The 24,394-nt window shown below is 38.3% G+C and overlaps 1 protein-coding gene across 5 annotated transcripts in view; it reads left to right on the top strand.

Annotated features, from left to right (window-relative positions):
• Positions 1–24,394, top strand: part of LOC135194968 (calcium-transporting ATPase type 2C member 1-like) — a 128,104-nt gene that overhangs the window by 88,861 nt on the left and 14,849 nt on the right. For all 5 annotated transcript variants that reach the window (XM_064221208.1, XM_064221210.1, XM_064221207.1 and 2 more), the window contains 14 exons: positions 4,781–5,053; positions 6,322–6,489; positions 6,604–6,792; positions 7,392–7,679; positions 8,333–8,524; positions 9,587–9,734; positions 9,897–9,982; positions 10,157–10,255; positions 11,004–11,160; positions 11,708–11,898; positions 12,016–12,144; positions 13,379–13,545; positions 14,539–14,680; positions 14,878–15,062. In XM_064221208.1, the coding sequence (XP_064077278.1) occupies positions 4,781–5,053; positions 6,322–6,489; positions 6,604–6,792; positions 7,392–7,679; positions 8,333–8,524; positions 9,587–9,734; positions 9,897–9,982; positions 10,157–10,255; positions 11,004–11,160; positions 11,708–11,898; positions 12,016–12,144; positions 13,379–13,545; positions 14,539–14,680; positions 14,878–15,062 (2,414 nt within the window). The remainder of the gene's footprint in view (positions 1–4,780; positions 5,054–6,321; positions 6,490–6,603; positions 6,793–7,391; positions 7,680–8,332; positions 8,525–9,586; positions 9,735–9,896; positions 9,983–10,156; positions 10,256–11,003; positions 11,161–11,707; positions 11,899–12,015; positions 12,145–13,378; positions 13,546–14,538; positions 14,681–14,877; positions 15,063–24,394) is intronic.

A 24,394-nucleotide genomic window follows, 5' to 3' on the forward strand; every position in this document is an offset into this window, starting at 1 on the left:
ACAGCCATTTTTCTATATGTACTGTGTGAAAAAATATGTTACTACTGTGTGTTTTACTGGAATAAGATAGTTTATAGGCTTTAAAATGTAATAGTAGTTGGTGATGGTTTAGCAGTTTCTTTTAGATTCTAAATGTAGAGCTGCACCATATTAAATAACCAAAGTTTTAAACATTGAAATGTAAATCATTTGGCCAGACATATGATATTATTCCAGTTAATTGTACAAGTGTTTTGACATGACATAAAAGAAGTTGATTTTTGTTTTTGATAGTTTTATGGCCCACTTAAATTATGTGTATACGTGATTTTCGAAGATAAAAGAAAAAGCCTTTCATATTAGAGAAGGACTGGCAACTGACATCCAGTTAACTTAACTGAATATAAGAAACTGTGTCAAGTTGACATTGGAGTTTCCATTTTCTTTAGCTATATATTTAGAATCTAAGAAATTTATCTTATTTATAGGTACAGATTTTATGTAATTATTCGTTAAATTGCATGGTGGGGTTTGATGTGACATTGCACTGTTTTTGTTAAAGGCACATATTTTTTTTGCATGAATTATTGTGTACTTGGTTTGTATATTTGGAGTGTGATGCGTACAGAAAAACTGAACCAAAAATTATATAGTAATAATTCTTAATAAGGCTTGTTTAATTAGAAATGGTACTCAAGAAGAAAAGTCAGTATTTGAGTTACATATATTGATTATTAATTAGGTAACCCCCAGACACCATATTTCACTAAGACTCACATTCATTAATAGTCATAAGATAATTTTTCAAAAGTAAATTTTCACATGAAATGTTGTGTTTCAGCTCATAGTTTATTGATTAGACTAGCGTTAATGGCAAGACATGTTTTCTATGTAAATTGTAGTGCCTTTTATATCTGATTAAATCTAGTGTGCAGTTGACAATGCAAAGATGTTTGATATTTTATATGAGTTGATTTTCGCAGTGTTTATCTGTGGTGCATGCACTACAGTGCCCATGTAGCATGCATTGGCTACTTGGGCCATTACTGTACGTATTGTGTTATGAAAATTGGGATCATTACTGTTTGAATTTGACTTTAAGCACTTCAGTTTGAAAAAGTCCAGCTTGTGTTTTATTTAGTTAGAATCTTCATGTGTTTTGATAGAATTCTCTTTTCGTATTGTTGCATGACTGCACATTACCTAATTACCATTAAATGTAATATCAGATGTAATTACTTTATGATATTACAGTTAAGTTGCTTATTTAGTTTACGAGACTTAGGTGAGATACTGATACAGCTTAAGGCCTTTTTTTTCCTATCAAATTGCAACTGTAGTTAGTTTTATCTTGTATTATTATCAAAGATAAATTGTACTTACGCAATATATAAAAATATAAAAGGTCTTTTTTTATCATTTAGTTACTTTGTATTGAATTTCTTAAAATGATGTTGTGCGCCATCAAGAGTATAGTAGTACGTAATAATAAGCGAGACAAAACAAACGTACACACGTATGTGTTCCTATATAAATTCAAACTCTTAATTTATGTATGACATAACTGCAGGCCTTCATGTGTGAAGATTTTCCAAGCATAAATATCATATGATGAGTACTTTTGATATCATTGAAAGAAGAAAAATAGTAAAGAAAGGTGGTAGGATACGAGGAGCCGTGGCTGGAGGAAAAAAGACGTATGGTTTTTGGGGACTTAGTTTACACGGGTAGCTGAGATATTAAGTGAAACCTTCAGTAATCATTGCTTGGATAAGTTACCCTGGTGCAGGTAGGTTAGCCTGGCAACAGACATTTGATAATAGGACTTGCAACTTGAATGGGATGGGTGACGCTAGGATTTATGATGGGACTCGGATGACAATACTAGGTGTGATAAAAAAGCAACAGATTTTGTGGGTTTGCTGCTAAAGGATGTTTTGGATGATGTTCAGTGGAAACCACTGAATAGAGGTACTCAAACTGCCCCAGGTTGTGTAGACTTGATTCCTGTGAGCTGTGGTGCAAAATGACATTGGCTTTGATGTCTCCAGAAACTACATTTATGCATTTACTCATGATAGCAACATTCATCTGGTGAATGTTGATATCAAGATTAAAGCGGACTGTTTCTGTTTAGGTCCTCAAATCAGCATGCTGAACCCGTATCATGTTAGGTCTTTGAGATGTACTTCTTGCATTCAGACTTCCACACTTACAAACCATGTATTAAAACATGACCACTGCCTCTTGGAAGTGAAACATTAAAATGGTCCAGGAGATGGAACTTGAAAATACGCTAAGAAGTTTATCTTTCAAGTATAGTTATTGACTATAGTACTGCTAAGTTGCAAAAACATTTTCATGCTTTCATTAAGGGTTTAGGGTTACTGTCACAGTATGGCCACAGAACTTTGCCTTTGACAATTGTACAAAGAGTGGTAGATTCCCTAAGCAATATACCTCAATTGAGTCAACCTCTTCTCCAATCTCCTGAAGGATTTATGCCACTTCGAAGTTGAGTTACAACTGAAGAGAAATATTTTATCTCTTAGGAAGTTCCTTACTGTGTTGCAATATCCAGAGTATACTGCTTTGCTCTTCAGTTTTTTAACAGCCTTGATAATTCTTAGAGAAATATGATTTGTATATGTGATACATTTTCAACCTATTTAATAACTAAAACTTAGTACTTATATGAATGATTAATGAATATTTTGAAATAAGTGGAGGTGAAGGATTTATCTCTTGAATTTTCATATTTCATAATTGCATCACTTCGCTACTTTGCCTGCTTGATATACGTAGTGTTGAATAGCTGGTAGGATCCCATTTTGTATAGGTTTTGTCCCCAGGATAAATGGATGTTGATGAAGCCACATCCATGTGTCCCTCCATCTTAATTTTAGTGGCATAGCTGATGAATTATCTAAAGCTGCACTTTGATATGGATAACAAGTGTGAGTGATATCTAGACTTCAATTTTTTGAGATTTTAAATATGTGGGAGATAGTCTGTAACAGGATGGGTGTCTAGATCTCCAATTCTTGACAAACCTCGGGGAGAATATGGTTGTTCTTGAGCTACTTTACTTAGTTGTAAGAAATCTCTTGCAACGTAACTGTCAACATGCTCTGTGTAATTTTTTCCAATCTACACAAACTCCTTGTTCTGCTTCTTCAAGGTGCCTAATGCTGAATAGGTTTAGGCATCTTTTGCAAGCATCATCAAATTGTCGATCACGAAGTGAATCTTGTATCTAGTGAGTATAATAATTTGGTGCCCTGGAAAGATGTGAAAGTTTTTTTCTGTGCTTTAAATTATGGTAGGTCTAGTCTAGTAAATTTCTGTTGTAGTTTAAATAATGTGTTGAGAAAATCTAAATTAATTTTTTGGTTGGCATTAGTTAGGAAATTGCCTGTGCCACATTTAAACATGTTTGAAAAGGTACTAAAGCCTTTTACTGTATATTTTGGTTGTGTTGTTAAGTTGCATGCCCTATGTATCAAATGAGGATATCAGGTTTTGAAAAGAACCCTAAACATTACATTATTTTTATCCTGTCATTTAAATTTTTATTACTACCTATTTGTTTCTTCAGCATTGGTAAAGCATTTTTCTGTTTTGTCATCTTAAGTGTACAAACTAACACTGTAAAGTTTTGTACTGTGGTAATTTATGCAAATCTACCAGCATAATTTCTCCGCTGTACCAGCAAGATTTTATGTCTTGGGTATGCTCTTAGTAGCAATAGTATAGCAATGCAAATTGGACTACATAAAAATAATTTTTGGCAATACAGTAAAAGATTGCTTTACTCCAAGAAAGAATTTTATATTTTCCTTAGTAACTATTTTCCCTGTGAAACTTTAGTTTTTCACAGAATTTGCACGTCCTTTTTGTAGTACGAGTCTTGAAAAGTTACGTAGAGTAATGACACTGACCTAACTGTGAGATGGATCATGAACAAGATTTGCAGTTGTTGAGATAGTTTCTAAGTAATATTTTTTATGTTGTTTTTGAAACTTTATATTTTGCAAACTGGAAGTAGATCAGGTTTTCAGTTGCAGTTTCATATCTCAAAATAACTAAAATTACATGATGTGTAATGGCTATAAACAAAAACAAGTGGTATACCCATTAATTGTTGTATGGCTAATACAAATTTACACATGCATAAACTTCATGCTGTACTATATAACATAAAGGGACAATAAAAACATAGTGTATCTTAAAAACACAAAGATAAGTTGTCTTAAGAATATAATAATAGATTTTATTCTTTGCTTGCACTCCAAGCCTCTTTGTTTTATTTAATATATGCTCTATTATACTTCTGTAGTGGGAAATAAAGCTAATGAGTGTCAATACATATTTGCAGTATGTATAGTTACTGTATTCTTCTGTTTGTTTAGCTCTAGTGCATGCATGATTCACATTTTAAATGTAAAACAGAAAATAGAAGGAATAATTATTTGTAAGCCATATTTGTGTCAAGTGGTGAGTAGTGAAGCATTTCATGTTTATTCAACATGCCCTTCTCTTTAGGTTTTGTTTCACCTTCTTGTTATTAGTGTGTACTGTAAAGATTGCACACATTCATTTGCTTGAAAATATTGCTAATGTTAAAGTTCTTGCTTAGAGAGTGAGTCTTCCGATATGTTAATTATAAATAAAGTATCACCATTGGCTTTCTAATAGATGAAAGTTCCCAGGCCACAATATATACTCCATTTAGTACTCTGTTGATATTTTTTAAGCTTATCAGTTCATTGTGGCTAAATGCTGTCTTTCTGGCTTTCAGGAGGGTCCTGGACTCTTGCCGTCTTCAAATCCAGAGCAGAATAATACAAAGAATCAAGAAGAAAGTGGTGCAACAGAAGACACATCGGCTGGGATGTGGGTGAGTGGGAGGGAAGGAGGCGGGTTACCATGGGAGGAGGTGGCCCGCCTCCTTCACACTGACACAGAAGTTGGTTTACCCTCCCGTGAGGTTCTCACCCGCAGGCAGCTGGTAGGTTACAACGAATTCACTGAAACCGAAGATGATCCTCTCTGGAAGAAGTACTTAGGCCAAGTAAGTACTTACCATATTTATTACTTGTAGAGTTTAGGAGTAGTTTGTTGATGCAGTACTACATATTTTCAGGGGACTGCAGTATTATGGGCAGTTCAGATATTCCTACCTACTGTCTAACATGCTTGAGAGAGAGAAAAGAGAAAGTGTTTGTATGTGTGTTTTGTTACGTTAATGATTGATATCCATTTTATTTCAGATTTTATGCCTTGATTACTGTTTAATTCAGTAGTACTGTGTTCATATACAAGCCCTGCAGCATCTACAAACTTGTTTTAGTATTGTGACATTCCTAACCTAATGTACCCTTCACTACCTCACTGGTGTGAATTTTAGACTGGAGAGCAGCAGTTACATTTATGGATGGTTTTGCTTTTCATACCCTTAAGTCATGGAAAGCAGGCAGGATGGGGCAGCTCATGTGTAGTGAAGCAAAAGAGCCAAAGTAAAGATGTTACCTGTATTACCTTATAAGTTCTTTTAGAAAAAAGAAATGGAAGGTGTTTGTAAGTTAGTGTCTAATATTGAACTTATGCAGAGGTTTCAGTTTATGGAGCTGTGTTGAAGTATATTTATAATAATAATAATAATAATATCCTTTATTTCGGCTCAGGGCCATATACAATGAATATACAAAATACACAGTAACATACACAATCTAGATATATGAGAAAACATGATAAGAAAAATGAGTAATCAGCACTTATCCACAAAATAGCTGAGGTAGCATAAAAGATAGTGATCATAATACTGGTAATAACAGTAATAATATTGGTGAGAAAAAAAATGCATTGAGAGTTATAACAGTTAGTGCACAGATTATATAACTTAAATTTCAAATAGAGACCTTAGGTGGTTACATTAGTCAGGTCCATAGGGCTAAATACGAAAATTGAATGTAGAGAAAAAAAAAACTTTAACTTGATAGTAATCACAGTAATAATGAAAAAATAAAATATCAGCAATAAATATAATAATGACAAATTCTGCAGATGACATCTTGCCAATACAGAGATTAAGTCCTTTAGGGGACAAAGGCCTCCTTTTCCCATCTTTCCCACAATTTAGATCTTCTTCTTGCTTCACTCCTTAGGATGCTTTGTATGAGCGAGTTGCCGCTGTTTCTCAGCATATTAAAAGGATTTTTCATACTTTTTCATTCTCTATCTGAAATTATATACATTTCTGTGTGAACTTCATTAAATACATAGCTAAATGAAGGTGTATTTTCATATATTTTCAGGAAGCCTCAATTTTTTTCTTTTCAGTTCAAGGAGCCATTGATCCTCCTGCTGTTAGCTTCAGCATTTGTTTCTCTGTGCATGGCTCAGTTTGATGATGCTGTTGTTATTACACTGGCTATTGTTATTGTGGCAACTGTAGCATTTATTCAAGAACTCCGAACAGACAAGGCGATTGAAGAGCTGAAAAAGCAGGTGAGATATAAAATCATTCTGTAATTGCAGTAATTTGACACATTTTACCATAAAAACAAGCTACTTTCTACTCATTTATGTGCTTCATTTCATTGTAATAATGTTTTACCTCAGGTTCCAGCTACTTGCATGTGCCTTCGAGATGGTAATGTACGAGAATACCAAGCTAGAGAACTGGTTCCAGGCGATATTGTTCATCTTGCCATTGGTGACAGGATACCAGCTGACTTACGATTGTATGAAGCAGCTGATCTCAGTATTGATGAGTCCAGTTTTACAGGAGAAACAGAGCCAGCCTCAAAGGTAAGTAGTATGTCTCCTTTGAATTGATTTTAAGATTCAGTGTTTGTTTCACTACTAAGATGGTCACAAATGAAGATAGTCTTTGTGAAGAGAATTTGTGGTAGGGGGAAGAAAAGAGACGATGTGGATTTAGGTAAATAAAGAACAGGATTTGTTTTGAGTGTTTGAAAATAAAAGTTAAGTAGGTCCCTGGCATGTATGAATCATCGTTGGTTATATAACGTAACAGCTTTTCCCTTTATGTGGTTAAGCATAAAGGGAGTTCATTCTGCCCTCTTCTGTTTTGCCCACTTCCTGCTTGAAGTCCCATCTGGTCTAGGTCTTTGGCTACTTCTATTTTCCCCAATTTCTTAAGCGTTGTGTCATTGTACATGCGTATATGAATGGATAAAAGAATTATGAAAGAATTGATAGTTATGTAAGATAGTTTATTCCTTTTTCATGTGCTTTGTCGAGCGATTAATGCTAAATGTTTTTTTTTTTTTTTTTTTTTTTTTTTTTTTTTTTTTTTTTTTTTTTTAAGTATAATGAACTAACAGGATACTTGAACATTGCTTTAATTTATTAATACACTGCTCTTCATATCATGTTCTTTTCAGAATTGTGGAATAATGTCTACAAATAGTTATGGAACATCAGGCAGTATTGCAAATATTGCATATATGGGGACGTTTGTACGAACCGGACGAGGAAAGGGCATTGTCATCAGCACAGGAGAAAAGTCCCAGTTTGGAGAACTGTTCCGCATGATGCAGGAAGAAGAGGCACCACGGACTCCCTTGCAGAAAAATATGGATGAACTCGCTAAAAAGCTCTCAATATTTTCTTTTGCCTTTATTGGCATTGTGTTTTTACTAGGGTTGTATCAAGGCATACCAATACACAAGGTGAGTTTTGAAGAGGTTATTTTGATTATAGTGACATTAAATGTATACTAGTATGTATGTAAGTTTTCGTTGGAATTTATTTTAATAAACATCACTTGTCAAATGGGAACATTATTTAGTTATTTTAACAATATGGAACATAATTTTGTTATAACAATTAACTAAGAAGATTCACGTACAAATTTTTTGGGGGAGTTAGCTTTTGAACAGGCAGTATGTGGATCTTTTGCTATTCCATGAAACGCTTTATTCATACATGGTTTGGACATTGTGGTTTGGTGTGCATGTATCCATTTTATATTCAGAAGATTACATGGAAGCTTGAGAAGAAATGTCTTCTTTTGAATTTCCACAGGTATAAAACTCTTTTCCCTTTGCCATGAAGTTTACCTTTGTAAAGGATGTACAGTTGCTAAAATATCTTATTCTATCCATGTTTCACTCGTACACATTTTTAGGATAATATTAAAACGAAGAAAAACCTCGTTGATTGATCCAATAACTACTCATGGTAACAGTAAATCTTGTTTCATAATTCACCTGTGTTTAAAAGTCAAGGTTGAATATAAATTTGATTGGGTTTGATGATTATTTGGTATTCATACACGTTAACAATATGTTATGATGTACTAACAGCATCTCTTCTCTTTCAGATATTCAATATTGCTGTAAGTTTAGCTGTTGCTGCTATTCCTGAAGGTCTGCCTATTGTTGTGACTATGACTCTCTGCCTTGGTATCCGTCGCATGGCATTACGCTCGGCTCTTGTGAAGGGTCTGCACACAGTGGAAACTCTTGGTTGTGTAACAACAGTGTGTTCTGACAAGACTGGCACACTGACTAAAGTAAGTTACTCATGCATACACCTGTAAATACATTTTAATGCCACAGTTTAACTATTATGCATAAAGGAATATCAGGTAATTAATGTGATAAGGTGTTTTTTGTTCTCGGCTTTCTGTTTCGTACCTAATCATTTATGCCATCAGGATGTACAATTATTATACGTATGTTTCTTTAGTTTCTTAAGTACCAATTTTATTTATTCATTTATTTTAAAAGTAAAATTTTTGTATTTTGTATGTGTAGAGCTTTTTAGATTCAAAGGTCTTTAAAATAGATTCATCATAACATTATAATGACCATTATTTTCATAATGCAAATTCTCAAATTGTCAGGATTTAGGAAACTCAAAATCTTGAAGAACCAAGTTGTTTATATCAGCTAGAAAAATCTGTTATTGTTTTGGCAGGAAGAGATTAAGACGGGAAGTATGATTAAAAAATGATACTCTATTAATAGAATACAGCAGCAATTATACGATTTGCTGGCCAATCAGCGTCAAGGAAACTCATATAGCAGCCAAGAAACCAATAATAAACATGCATTTGATATCAGACTCTTTACCTTATTTATACACAAACAAAAATCAGGTGTGTCACAAGAGCTGGCTCCATCCTGTCGGCTTAATGTGTCGCCATGGAGAATGGCTTGGGAGTTACATGGTACACACTATATTACTTTACTTTTAGGACAGAGTAATAATATGATTTATGGTTTAAACAGTTTTTGTTATCAGTGATACATCATAATGACAAAATATTCTTGTATGTTTTAGGCCTTGGAAAGTTAAAATGTGTAAATGACAAAGAAGTTCAATCATAAGAGGAAATGTCCTGAGGTTTACTTTTAAAGAAAAGTTCATTTATGATGATTATTTTATTTACTAAATTGTTGTACGTACTAAAATTTCAAGATGGTGTAAATAAGAAACTCATGTTTATGGTTCTAGGTACAAAGTAATAAAATTTAGTAGTTTACCAGACCACTTGGATAGAAATCTTGAATCTGTCTGAGTTAGCCAAATTTTCCTCTCATAAAAAACATTGTAATTTTCTTCTTTCCAGAATGAAATGACTGTGACTGGCATTGTTACCTCAGAAGGTGATGAATGCCATGTAACAGGTGTTGGATATATTTGTGAGGGTCAGATCATTTTTGAAGGAGGTTTCTCAGAATTGGCTAATGAAGCTGTCACAAAGTTACTTGAAACAGGTTAGTTTTATTGTGTCAGAAGGTAGAAAAGGGTTCTGTAAATATTATTGAACATTAATGTAACCATTTATCTTGAGAAATGAAATTTGTTTATTCAAAATGGAAAACTGGAAGTAAATTTGTTGACTGGTAGTCATAAAGAAGCCTCTTTTCTTTCTTTAGGTGCTGTGTGTAACAATGCTGTTATTGTTGGTGATCAGCTTCAGGGTCAGCCTACAGAAGGTGCTATAATTGTTGCTGCTCGCAAAGTACGTTGATACTGTGTGTGTTTTTTTTTTTTACCAGTCAAACACAGTACCCCTTAAACATAAAATTAGTATATTTAAAGTTTGCAATAAGCGTCAATAATCCTGTAAGAGACATTGTTATACTTATGAAACTGTAGGTAGAATATCAGAATTAAAATATTCATTTTTTTCCAGCATGGAATATACAATGCAAAAGATAAATACCACAGGCTGCAGGAAATGCCATTCAAATCTGACACGAAGACCATGACTGTAGAAGTTAAAAATAAGAAGGTAAGTAGTCATTGCATAACAACAACCTTAGATGTGATTAAATTTGAACTGGAATGGAAGTTTTGTATGCAACTTGATTTGTTACCCAGATGAATATTACTAAATTGTAATAGTGGCCTATATTGAACCTAAACCGTTTTTATGTTACTTCTGAGCTCTGTCAATAGATGGTATTACTACTAATGTTTATTACATTGAGAAAGCTATGCAGGGAATGAATGACAAACAAAGTATGGTTATTTACAATAAGTCTGATGTTTTACAAAAGTTTGTATATGACCAACAATTAATAACAGGCTTAGCTGACAAGTATGTTTTACATATTTATTTGGCTACTGCAGTATAGGCTTAAACCTCCCTTGTATTAAGAACAGGATGGAGGGCATGAATATAATCTGTTACTCTTTTGTAATGTGAGGCCAGATGCATTCTAAGTATAGTATAAAGTAGTTTTGTGTGTAAGCAAACTTTTGAAGTGTAATACTTTTCAGAATGTAGACTTATTAAACCACAATTATAGAGGCTTACTTATAATACTGTTACTTATGAATGGAAATTTAAAAATAATAATATATTAAGTATACGTACATCTGTATTTTTTATTGTTGTTTGTTGAGGAATTTTTGCTTAAAGAGTATTTGGGCACATGATGTTATATTGCATTTCATAAGTCTTCATGTGCCAATTGATTACTTTCCTCAGTTATTTTATACCTCTTGATTATATTGATAAGCATTTTTTTTTCCAGACTGGGGAAGTTGAATGGCTTGTTAAAGGAGCTGTTGAATCCATACTACAAGCTTGCTCACACTACCAGCAGAACATGGCGACGTTACCCATTTCCCAGGAAAAATATCAACAGATTATAAACTGGGCTCATGAAAAGGGTCGACAGGGCCTCAGGGGTAAGCTGATTTAAGGATAGTTAAATGTATTTAGAGTTTAAATGTGTATTCATTTTTTGTTTGTGCTAGCCACAGTTAGTCCTGTAATTACTCCAAAATTGAACTTCCAACACATGCTTATTATGTCCATGAAAGACTTAAAATATGTGTGTTTTGCAAAGTTTATTTTTGTACTTTTGACACTATTTCTTTACTGTAAGGACAGAACTCATTTTCAGTTCCATATCTTTATTGGCATCTCATAAATTCCTCTTCACTTAACCTTAAATTTATCCTGTGTCAATTAAGAACTTTAAATTTATCCTGTGTCAATTAAGATCATGTCGCACTGATGTTCATTTAATCGAATTATACCAGATACTTTGCCATATAAAATTCAGATTCATGGTTTGGTTACATAATCTTACTTATAAGTTCACTATTCATTTATGCGAATGATATTTGCTTAAGTGTCTTTTTCACTGTCAAAACTGTAATGACACACATAAATTGCTGCAGTTTTAGAAAATGAGAATTATAAGTATTAATTTATACATTTCATCGGCAGTTCTTGCAATTGCCCGTGGCCCATCGTTGGCTGAACTTAGCTACATGGGAATGGTAGCCATAATTGATCCACCAAGGGAAGAAGCTCGACCTGCTATTACCACCTTGCAGTCAACTGGTGTACGTGTAAAGATGGTCACTGGTGATGCACAGGAAACTGCTTGTGCTATTGCATTGGCTGTAGGATTACAGGTAAACTTCTCATTTTTGTGCACCTTAATTTCAAAACAAGTTTTGAATTAATTTTGCATTTTAAATTTTCTTACCGTTTCCATGTGTGCATCAAATTACAAATATATTCATTTCCAGGTTCGTCCAGGAACAGTCTTTTCGGGAGATCAGCTTGACAATATGGATGATCGAGTTCTTGGAAACATTGTTCAAGAATCCACTGTATTTTACCGAGTGTCACCTAGGCACAAACTCCGTATTGTAAAGGTAAGAAAAATTTTCCTTGTCTTATCAAGACCGTTATCCTTTTACCTGCATTTAGTTCTCTTGTAATATAGCGACAAGATATATTTTTATACATGGAAGCCCATTATTATTGAATAACTTGTTCTTTAAGGTAGTACTATTGATTTGAGTACACTATATAGAAATTTACTCTAAAAAGCATTTCGTTTATTATCTGTTACAAGTTTACAAATGTGAATTTTTATCTCCACTTGAAGATATATGTTAGGGATTGTGAACAAGTTTATTGTTATTCAACAGATTTAGAAAACCAGATTAGACTTGTGGTAATTGAGAGTTGGTTTTGAAGATTTGGTGGAAAGATAGTTTTAGGCTGAAAGTTATACCTTGCATGGCTAAGGGCAAGTAGGAACACAAGTTCTTCACATCATCACTTTCCAGCTAGTTGTCCAGTTTTTTAACTTTGCCTTTCTTCAGTTTTCACTTCCCAAAAAACCAGATATTTTAGGTGAATTATATGCAAGTCCACAAATGAACCAATTTCTAATATGGACAATATGACAGTGTAACATATGAAAGCTGATGCTCTACAAGACAAGTAGCATTCACTTACTCCAAAAGCCACAGGTGTTAAAAGTGATAACAGGAACTGTCTAGCGAAGTATAACTTGCAAAAGGCTAAATGGGAGGTCTTGTGATATTATCATTGTCAGTGGTTTTGCATCAGGTTTTCCCTTTGCTTAGATGTTGAATGAATTCATTTCTTTTATGCTAGTCTGCCTGAGTTTCCAATTGGACCAGGTCTTCATATAAGCCCTCTCTCAGTGATATTTTGGTCTTCCTTTACACCTTTGCTTTATGGTTCTCAATCTACAGTACTGCTTTCCTTACTGATTGTTGATATGATGTTTTACCCCGTGTATCGTATAACGAAAGTTGCTTGTGGTAAATCACACATGACTGCTTAAGGACTTAACAATATTTATCTTGTATATTACTAACTGTATTTTATTTCTGGATAATGTTGAATAATTTCAATATATTTTAGTTTCTTGACAAAACAGGAAACAAAAATAAAATTCAAAATTACAAGTTGAAGTTGACTAAAAAAATTTGTGTATGTCATACATTTTCAAGGCTTAAAATTTTGCAGACTAGAAGTGACTTCATCAGAATCTTAAGGGTAAATAGTGCTTTTAGTAGCATTTAAATATATATTGAGCAGCACTTTGAATGAATCCTTTTCTCTCAACAGGCATTACAGGATTGTGGAGAAATAGTTGGTATGACCGGTGATGGAGTGAATGATGTAGTTGCCCTAAAACGTGCAAATATTGGAATTTCCATGGGGAAGATGGGCACAGCAGTTAGCAAAGAAGCAGCAGATATGATACTGAATGATGATAATTTCAAAACTATATTGTAAGTATTATATGAGACATTTGAAGGAACATGAAAATTTGTGCACAAATGTTTAACCTTAAGAAGGCCCTCTATTTTTCTTTTGTGTGTGTGACTTTATAAGTTAAAATTCAGTAGATCAGATGGTAGCTTTTGATCCTCATGACATTCCTATCTGTCCATCTTTCAAGAGCATGTTTTTAATATATGTGATTCACATCATCTGAAGGACTGAAAAGTATTAGGAAAACTCCTAATGAGAAAAATTCAATGATTTTATCATACAGAAACATTTTTTATACAAACCCATTAATCTCAGTCACCATTCTCCATTCCATCCAGCTGGCCTCCTAATGCTGTTCCACATCTACACTCATTCTCATTCTGTTAAGCTCTACTAGGGATCAAATTAGTATGGGGATGGGAGCTGGGAATCAAAAACATATGATTCCCAAAGTTCACTTAAAGGTGGTTTGGCTTGGAGTTGCGCATTCCAAGTATTGGCTACCCCTGCCGATAACTGGGGACTGCCTGTATATCTTAGTTTAACCAGACCACTGAGCTGATAAACAGCTCTCCTAGGGCTGGCCTGAAGGATTAGATTTTTTTACATGGCTAGGAACCAATGGTTACTTAGCAACGAGACCTAAAGCTTATTGTAGAATTCAAACCACATTATATCAAGAAATGAATATAATCACCAAAAATAAGTCTCTAGTTCTGCTTTGGCAGCAGCAGGAACCGAACTCAGGCTATCAGGTCGATAGGCAAGTACGCAAACACCTCATCCAATGAGGAACTAAAAGGGGAAGCTGATTTAAATATTTTAAATTATTAAAAGAATATTTTCCAGTAGTGTAGAGTTCTTGTTTGCCTTAACATGTGTTAATAATGATATCTCCTCATCTTTGATAGTCTGATAGTCAGAATGCTATTAATTTATTAAGGAAATGAATAGCTATTATGTTACAGAGAAATTCATATCAAAAGGACATCCCTACTTCTTTCTTACAGGTCAGCAATTGAGGAAGGAAAGTGTATTTTCCATAACATAACGAACTTTGTCACTTTCCAAGTCAGCACCAGTCTAGTTGCTCTCAGTCTTATTGCGCTCTCTACTGTTTTTGGATTACCCAGTCCTCTAAACCCTATGCAGGTATGTTCAATATTTTTTCAAAGTAAATTTTACATGTTCATTTCTTTGTTTAGTTTAGCATACATAAATTACATCAAATTTGTTCAGTTTAAACCCAAGTGCATGGGCCTGACCTATTATGACTGAAACAATATCTGTAGATATTATACTATATATTTGATTGGAAACATGTAATGGCTGTCTTCTTTTCCCTTCAGATTCTTCTCATTAATGTGATAATGGATGGTCCCCCTGCTCTTACTCTGGGCATGGAACCTATTGATGATGATGTTAAGGTTCAACCACCACGGGATACAACGAAAGACCTCATCACCCCTAAATTGATAAGGAATTGCGTTATATCTGCTGTTGTCATAATTTGTGGGACATTATGGGTGTTCAGGTAAGGTTCATTTGGTATATATTCATTCTTGTGCAGGACTTACTACTCTTGTCACTAGCAGTAATATCATATTCTGTCATATCAGGATAGTAGTTGCATGCTAGGCGTTACAGCTAGAATGCATTAGGAAGATCACATTACAAATAAAGTTCTGGAAAGATTTGATGTTCAGAGGAAGGAAAATGGGCTGAAATCTAAAAAAATGAGATGATCTGGACATGCGACAATGAGGGGTGGGGAGCAATTAGCCTCATCATTAAACCCTCAACGATAAATAATTATATCAACCTCCTACTGGTTTCACATTTTACTTTCTTCCTGCATGGGTGATTGAGCTCTTAATTGAATATCCATTCTTTCACTCCCTTTTATGGTAAAAATTTAATTTGTTCATGCCACTTACCTGTATTTTCTGAAGTCCGACAGAATTTCAAAACTCGCGGCACACGCAGTGGGCGGCCAGGTGGTAGTACCCATTCCCGCCGCTGGGAGGCGGATATCAGGAACCATCCCCTTTTCTATTCATATTTTTTCTGTCGCTGGTCGGTAAACTACTGTTTACAGACCTCCGCCCAGGATTTTTTTGGATTTGACTCGCATTTAAGTATCTGATTGACTTTTGGTATTGATTTTGGATTGTTGGATTGGCATACGTGATAGTGGACCGTTTTTTTTACTTTGGAAGTCTGGATCAAGTGCAGTGAGTTTCAGAGTGTGTGTGAGGAGTGATTGTAAGGTGAGGCTACCGAAATCATCGGTAGACCCCCACACAGTATGTATGAGTTGTAGGGGGCATATTTGTTTGGTGGATGATTGGTGCAATGAATGTGATGGATTGACCGATGATGATTGGAGGGTGTATGATTCCTATCGGCGTAAATTAGAACGCGATAGGATCAGGAGGTCTTCCTCCAGGAGTGTGTTCTACCAAAGGTAAGGGTGATATATAATATTTCTCCTGCAATAACACCTGTAGATTTTGCATCTCCTAACCTGTGTTGCCTTCGGGCCCTGAATCTGTGTCGGGAGAAGGTAATGCCCTCTCTCTTATTTTGGAGTCTCTACGTACTCTAGAGACCAAAGTGAAAGCCTTGGAAACTGGCTCAGTGCAAGTGCGTGATCGTGCCCCTAGTGTTGTGGAGGGGGCATCAGATCGGCCCCATAATGCCTCTAGGCCTAGACCGCTATCGGACTCCCAGGATTCAGGGAGGGGGTATGTCGAAAGCCGCAAGAGGGTTACGGGGGCTCCCCACCGATCTGGCGGGTCCCTTCGGCAGGCCTTGTTGCAAAGTCCCCGAGGCTGTCGAGCGCGCAATCCTTAAGGACTGCTTTTGTCCTCCGAAGCGTCCTCCCGCGCAAGGGTGGAGCGCTCGGAGAGACTCTCGTCCGCTGAAAAGGACGTTTCGTGTTGAGGACGCTTCACGTCCTGTATCGCCGCTTTCCTCGGAGGACGCTTATGATGCTTTTCCTCCTCAGAAGAGAGTAAAAATCTCATCAGATTGAGGACGCTGGGTTTCGCGCACAGGCGCGTATCCCTGAGAAGCAGGTAGCTGTACTGTGAGAAGGAAGGAGGCGTTCCCCTCGCCCCTCGCTTTCCTCGCAGGATCAGCCCTGCTCCCTCTGTCGTTCCTCTCCAACGAAGAAACATTCTTTTGTCCCTTCAGGACCAGCTATCGATGCTTATGGCTCAGAGGACTCGCCCAGTAGCAGTCGAGCCTAAGCGGAGGAAGGACCTTAGACTGTCCGTCAAGAGGACGAAGCAGTCTCCTTCTCCCTCTCCTCGCTCATCTCTTTCGCCGATTGCGTCCCTTCTTCGGCGATTCGCCGATCTCGTTCGCACCGCTAAGAAGACGGGTCGTCAGGACGCTTTCGTTCCCTCTTGACGTCATGGGCAGGCTGCTTGCCGTGATTTTCGGGTCGAGGACGCTCAGGACGCTTTTGAGTGCGCTCAGGACGCTTTTGAAGACGCTCGGCAGGACGCTTCGGGGGACTCCAGCCAAGAAGAAGACGTACACCAGGACGCTAGGGTTGCGCGCACAGGTGCGTATTACCTGAGAAAATGTCTACCTCGTTTGAGGAAACGTAAGGACGCTTCCTCTTGCAAGTGAGGCTGCCTCGGGCGTCGCAAAGGACGCTCATCGCCGTCAGGACGCTCTGCCTCCTTCGAGCGGTAAACGCCACAAAGAAGACAGCTAGATAAGGCTTTCTACCAGTAAACATCGGGGGTCTTTGATTAAGGCAAGACCCGATAGACGTACGCCCTCCGGAGAGCGGTTCTCCTCTTCCGATTAGGGAAGAAGGAGAGTTAAGTAGTCCTGATTCTGTTGAAGAGGAACCTTCTGCTGCCTCTTCAATCTCGGACTATAAAGTTCTTGTGCGGCTGTTGCGTTCGTCCTTCGAGGACAAGTTCCAGCCTGCAGCTCCCAAAGTTCCTCCCTTCGCGTTTTCATTTCCTCTAAGACTTGTAAGAACCCCCGGGAGTTGTCGAGATGAAGACTTCGCTCTCCACTAAGCGGGCATTCAAGAAAACTCCAAGACTGGATGGAACAAAGGAAGGATCAAGGCAAGACAACTTTCGCCCTTCCTCCCGCTAGACTCAGCGGTAAAGGAGGTATGTGGTATAAAACCAAAGAAGACGTGGGTGTGAGAATCCCTTCTTCAGCACAAGGGGATTTCTCCAGCTTGGTGGATTCTCAGAGGAGGTCCCTTTTATCCACTGCTAAAGTGACCTGGACCCCTACGGAGACGGACCATCATTTGAAGGGGCTGCTCCGGACTCTTGAAGTATTCAGCTTCCTAGACTGGTGCTTGGGAGTTCTGGATCTGCAATCGAGAAGCCCAGAGTCTCTCAGTCTGGGGGAGCGTCCAGCGTGCTATCATGCATGGACAAAGCCGTCAGGGATGGTTCAGAGGAGCTGGTCTCATTTTGGGACGGCCTTCTTGAAGAAGAGAGCTTTGCTGTGCAATTTCACGGCTCGATCAGTTACTCCAGCTCAGAAAGCGGAGCTGCTCTTTTCTCCTCTTACGAACCATCTACTTCCCCAGACTTTGGTTAAGGACCTGGCAAGCAGTTTGCAAGAAAAAGGCAACGCAGGACCTCTTAGCCCAGTCCTCGAGACGTCCGGCAGTTCCTTCCACTTCTTCGGCTTTTGTACGACCGCCGAAGAAGGTTAAGCCCTTTCGTGGGGCGGGGCTCCCTCGAGAGCAGCTCCTCGAGGGAGAGGGCTTGCAAGAGGAAGAGCTTCTTTCAAACCAAAGCCATCCAAGTGAGACGCATGTCTTCAGACACCAGTCGGAGCCAGACTGAAGTTCTTTGCGGGAGCATGGAGAGAGAGAGACACGGACCCTTGGTCCCTCAAGATCGTGGAGCAGGGGTACAAGATCCCCTTTTTAGATCTTCCTCTCTTTCTACTGATTATATATTGTATAATTGTTAATGGTATAGATAAGTGTGATTATATATTGTATAACTTGTTATGGGTATTTTATGCATTGTTGAAATATGGTGGGTGTCCTATATATAGACAACATGTGGTAGATTCTAGAAGGTGTCTGTTGATGTATTTAAGTTGTGTTGTGACGTCATAGCTGTGACGTCATAGACAAGATGGCGGCGGCGTCGGCAGGATGTAAAACAATAGCACGGGGCAGTAGAAAGCAGTGTTGGTGGTGTGTGGTTGGTAGGGGAGAAGCTCTCTGTCTGGTAGGAGTTGTTTTTGGGTCGTAAGTCTTGTGGTGCTGGTGTTTTAAGGTGATTTCTGGAGTGTACTGGAGTTGGAGAAAGCGTTACAGGTGGGTAGATTATTCATTTTTACAGAGAAAAGAAAGGAGTTAGGCTAGGCCAAAATTCAAACTGGTAGCAGAGCGTGGTTGATCAAAGATGCCTGGATCCGACAGTGAACAAAGGGAGACTACTAGATGGAGAAGGGAATGTCCTAGGTTTAGCGGGATACAAGAAGAATACAAAGAATGAAAGGTCAAGCCGAAGATTGGCTATTGTTGTATGGAGAAGATACAAAATACCCGGCGATAGAAATGAGAATGAGCTTAAAAGGGAAAGCCCGAGAGCTAGTGGAAGCATTAGATAAAGATAAACTTACTGGTACAGAGGGTCCAAAGTTAATCCTAGAGAAACCTAGATAAAGCCTATCTAAAAGACTCGGTAATGGAGAATACGGTAGAATAAAAAGATACCTTCTAATAAGAAGAGAATCTAGTGAAAATATGGCGGACTATTTAATTAGATACGAGAAGGCAGCATCTGAGTGTGAAAGAGCAATGGGGAAAGGCGCGCTTGAAGGCGAAGTCAAGGGGTATCATGTAATAGAGCAAGCAAATCTCACGGAAAAATCAAAAAACAAATGGTATTATCGGCTTGTGGCAAGAAAAGCTAGAGTACGGAACAGTGTCGCAAACAATGAAAAGACTATTTGAGGGATTAGGGACTAAAGAGGAACGGGAATGGTGGGGTCGTCAGAAGGCAATGCCAGTTCTGGGAGAGGGAGGGAAAACCAAAGATATCGGGGAAGATGGAACCGAGGAAGGGGTGGTAGAAATCCTATAAACAAAGAAGGGAAGGTAACAGTATGTGCAATATGCAGCTCAGAATGGCATTGGGCTAGGGATTGTCCTCAGAATTTTCATAATAGGAAGAAAACTGAAACAAGACTAGAAGAAAATAAGGTAAAAACAGAAAATGGGACAGAAGAAGAAGAGGTTTATGTAGGAGAAGTTAATAAAATAGTGGAAGCATCATGGGAGGTGGTTGATGCAATTTTGGACACAGGGTGTAAATCACAGTTTGCGAAGGGGAATTGTGACTAGCACGTATTGTCATGGATTGAGTCAGGAGAGTTGAGGAGAATGAGGGACACTAGGACAGAGTCTAATAAAGTGTTTTAATTTTGGTGAGACATCTTATAAGTCCAGAGGAATAATAAGAAAAATACCATGTGATACTAAAAAACAGAAAGTTTTTATTTGAAGACGGAAATTCTGCAAGGTGATATACCCTGGCTGATAGGTAAGCAAAACCATGAGTAAAATGGGTATGACCCTAAATTTGAAAGAAAATTGTGTCATAGTAGAAGTATTAGGGGGAATGAAAGTAGAGTTAAGAGAAGACGAACAAAACAGGGTTCATTTAAGAGTGCCTATAAGGAGGGGAGGAAGGTAGAAGAATTATTACTGGAGGGTTGGAAGGGAAAGAATCCGAGGGTTAAATAAGAACACAATGAAGAAATTACATTTACAGTTTGGTCATGGAAAGTGGAGATAAAATATGGAAGCTAACAGAGGAAGCACAATGGAGTAATGGGTTAATCGAAAAAGAAAAAAGAGGAAATAAGAAAGTACTAACGGAACTGATTAAAAATTGTGAGGTTTGTAAAAATACAAAAGAAACCCGCCAAAAACGGTAGTAGGCTTTTCTTGGAGTAAAACGTTCAATGAAGTCGTAGCGATGGATGTGGGAGAGATAGAAGAGAGAAAGTTCTTGGTAATAGTGGATATGGCAACGAGATATTGTCAGGCCTGTTGGATAAAAGATAAGAAACCAGAAAACTATAATAAAGATACTTTTTGAGTGCTGGTTTGCTATATTTGGAGCACCCTCCAAAATATGTCAGATAATGGGGGAGAATTTCAAAATGAAAAAGTAAGGAGGATGGCAGAAAAATGGAATATTAAAGTATTAGCCACAGCATCAGAATCTCCGTGGAGCAACGGATTATGTGAAAAGGACCGTAGGCATGATCAAGGGAAGTGTAAGGAAGATGATGGAGGAAGAGGAAGTAGATTGGTCCCTAGCTTTGATGGGCTAATGGGTAGTGAGTGCTAGGAACTATTTAATGAATAATGGAGGTTCTCTCCCAACCAATTAGTATTTGGAAAAAAAACCCTTCACTGCCTAAACCTAATAGGAGAAGAAAGTTCTAGTCCTGCAACGCAGAGAAAAAGGGATGGAAGAGGGTATGTAAGGGACACACTGAATGCAATGCACAAGGCCAGAGAAGCATTTATAAAAAAATGAGTCCTGTAATAAAATAAGAATAGCGCTAAACAAAAACATCAGAGAACATAAATTTGAAGAAGCAGTGGTAGGAGATGAGGTATTCTATAAGAAGGGAGAAAATGAAAATGAATGGAGATGACCTGCTCCCAGGTAGTGGAGTATCGGGGAGGGAAAACAATAATAGTCAAACATGGGGATTCTTTAAGAGAAGTAGCTAGGATACATGTGACAAGGATTCAACGACGATCACCAGATACAGAAGAGATATCGGCTAGAATAGATAAATCCCATGGGGTGAAAGGTAGGTCAGATGGCCCAAATGAAGGGAAAAGTAGATTGGATGGAAGGAGAGGAGATAATGGGTTGAGAGAAGGAATGCAGACACAGAAGAGACTATAGAAAGAGAGTGAAGAGGAAACAGTGGAAGATAACGGGCAAAGTGGGTCAATAGAAAGCGAGTTAATGGAAGAGATACCAAAATTCAAAAAGGGAAATAGAGTTAGGGCTATAAACAATGATACAGGACAAGTAGAAGAATGGACTATTTTATTTTGGTCTTGCAGGAAAAAGATCAAGCCAAGCATGGGCTGATTCGTACAATATACGAAACTCACAGTCAGGTGACAAAGGGTGGGTTAACTTGAGGGATTATAGTCAGGTAGAAAAAATTGAAGATGAAGAGGAGGTGTTGCTGGGAATTTGAAAATAGAAGCATAATGGAAGCTAAAGAAAAAGAACTTCTAAGTTGGAGAGATAAACCGGTATATGAGGAGGTAAATGATGTTGGACAAAAAAGCTATATCTACAAGATGGATAGTAACTGAAAAGATAAAAGGAGGGGAAAGGATATGTAAAGCAAAGATTGGTAGCTAGAGGGTTGAAGAAGAAATGGTTCTGAGTGGGAAAAGGATGCTAACCCACATGCAATGCTGAAATTTTAAAATTCTGTCTAACCATAATAAAGGTGAAAAAATTGGAAATTGTTATACATTGGATGTCAAAACTGCATTTTTATTGTAGTGTCTACCGAACAATTATAGAGCCGTGGATTTCCACGAGCGGCAGGATACTAAATTCAAATTTAGCGCGTCGGCGTCGCCAACACTGGTGTGATGACGTGCATCTCCCTCCACTCGCGGGAGAACCAGGTACAACTGCCCAGGTGAAATCCAATCCAATTCTTTTCCTGCCGGCGTCCGGTGAACAAATCGGTGGTCGGTGCGGTTGGATAACTTTGCTTCGCTTTTTTCTTGTGGATTTGATCTTCGGAATTGGTGAAGTACTCTTTTTTGGCGTTGTTGTTATTTTGCTTTTATTTAGGCGTTGCCATGTCGGATTCTAGTCCAGTCGGGAGTTAGGTTTTGCATCTCAGGATGTAAAACTAGATTATCCAAGCTAGAGTATGATTCTCACACTAAATGTGTTAAGTGTAGGGGACAGGTTGTTCAGCAGATCGAACATGTAACGAGTGTAGTGATTGGACTGATTCTCAATGGAAGTTTTTTAGTTCATACTCGGAGAAATTAGCTAAAGACAGAATTAGAAAAGCAGCGCTTAGGGAAAGTAGACTTAGCTCTGCTTACTCTTGCGATGCATCTGTTCCTTCTGTTTCTCCTCAAATTGTTATGTCTCCTTTAACTACACCTCCTATTCCTCCTACTAATCCCACTCTCCGGCTTCCCGTGTAGTTTCTTCCGACACCATTGCCAGTCTGGAATCGAGGTTAGATCAGAAATTTCGGTACTAGCGAATAACGGTTTTGCAACTTGGTAATTCAGTTAAGACGTTTTTGGAGAAAGCGGCCTCAGGTAAGAGTGTAGTTGAGGGTGCGTCTGTCTGTCCTGACACGTCTCCTAGGACAAAGGTCACTGTCCAGCTCCCCCGCACCGGGGAGAAGACATACCGGAAGTCCAAGGGAGCGATCGGGATTTGCCCACAGACAGGCGCCTCTCTTGTTGAGCCTGTTGCGCCTCAACAGGGCTCGGTTAAGCGTTGGAAAGGTGTTGCGGTCAGACGCCTTTCAAATGATTCAAGCGATTCGTCTCCGGTCGCACGGCGCTCTTGGCGAGATTCGCCCGTTTCGCGTCCCTTAAAGAGGCGTTCAGGCACCGATTCTTCGCCTCCTCCAGTCAAGCGGTATAAGGAGCCTGAGAGTAGGGTTGCGCCTCGACCGTTAGCGGCTCGTTCGTCGCCTCAATCTGTGCCTTTTTCGGCTCCATCTACTAGTAGAGATTGTGGTTTTAGCGCTGTAGCTAGCAGTTCTAAGGGTGTTTCTTTAGGCGCTTTTTCGTCTGTTACGCCTGATGCGCCTGTTTCGCCTCGAATTTCGGCGGCTCCGAGCGAGGCGCAAGTAGTTTTTCCGCCTCCTGCTGAACATTTAGGCTCTTCCAAGCCTACGTTAACTGTTTTTGATTCGTCTCTGGCGCCTTTGCGCAAGCAGTTAGAGATGTTAACCAACTGGATGAATGAGTCCAAGGGTGGTTCGAAACCTTCAGATCCGGTTGTAGTTCCGTCTACTTCTTCGGCGGTATCGGAGAATGAAGAAGAAGTAGAGGAGGAGGATTCACATCACCTCTCGTGTTATTCACGTCTCCTTAGATTTCTTCTGGTATCTTATCCAGATTATTTTGAGAAAGCGGCTCCGCGCTCCCCAACTTCGACTTTTTTGATGAGGAGGAAAACTTCAGACCCTCTCCTCCCAAAACTTGTTCTATCTAAAGCGGTTAGACATTCGTTGAAAGAGACGGAGAAATGGATTTCTATGAAAGAGACTTAGGAGGCTCTTTTTGCTTACCCTCCCTCTAAGTTGCTTCGTAAGAGGTATAGGTTTTATGTAACTGGGGAAGCTCCTTCTCTGGGAGTTTCTGCCTCCTCCCAGGGAGACCTTCTCCAGTTTAATCGACTCCTCTAGAAGATCTGCTTTCGCCGCAGCGAAAGTTTTCTTTACAGCGCCTGAGTTGGACCACGTTGTAAAGAATCAATTTAAAACTTTTGGAAGTCTTTAGCTTCCTTGATGGACTATTGGCGCTTTAGCGGCCAAGATCGAAGACTGTCCTTCTCTTTCCCAGGAGTTAGCGGAGGATTGGATTGGTGTTCTGTCCTGTGCGGACAAATCCATTAGGGATGGATGTGTGAGTTAGCTTCGCTCATCGCCTTTGGTACCCTTAAGAAAAGGCAACTTTGGTGCTCCTTTGCTTCTAAAAGGGTTAACGTCCCAACAGAAGTCTGCTCTCTTGTTTGCTCCTTTTGTGAAAGATAACCTTTTTCCAGACGATGTAGTGTTGTCAATTTCGTCTGCGCTAGATAAGAAATCTACTTC

The sequence above is a fragment of the Macrobrachium nipponense genome, chromosome 15, assembly GCF_015104395.2.
Source record: "Macrobrachium nipponense isolate FS-2020 chromosome 15, ASM1510439v2, whole genome shotgun sequence".
In the NCBI taxonomy this organism is placed as follows: Eukaryota; Metazoa; Arthropoda; class Malacostraca; order Decapoda; family Palaemonidae; genus Macrobrachium; species Macrobrachium nipponense.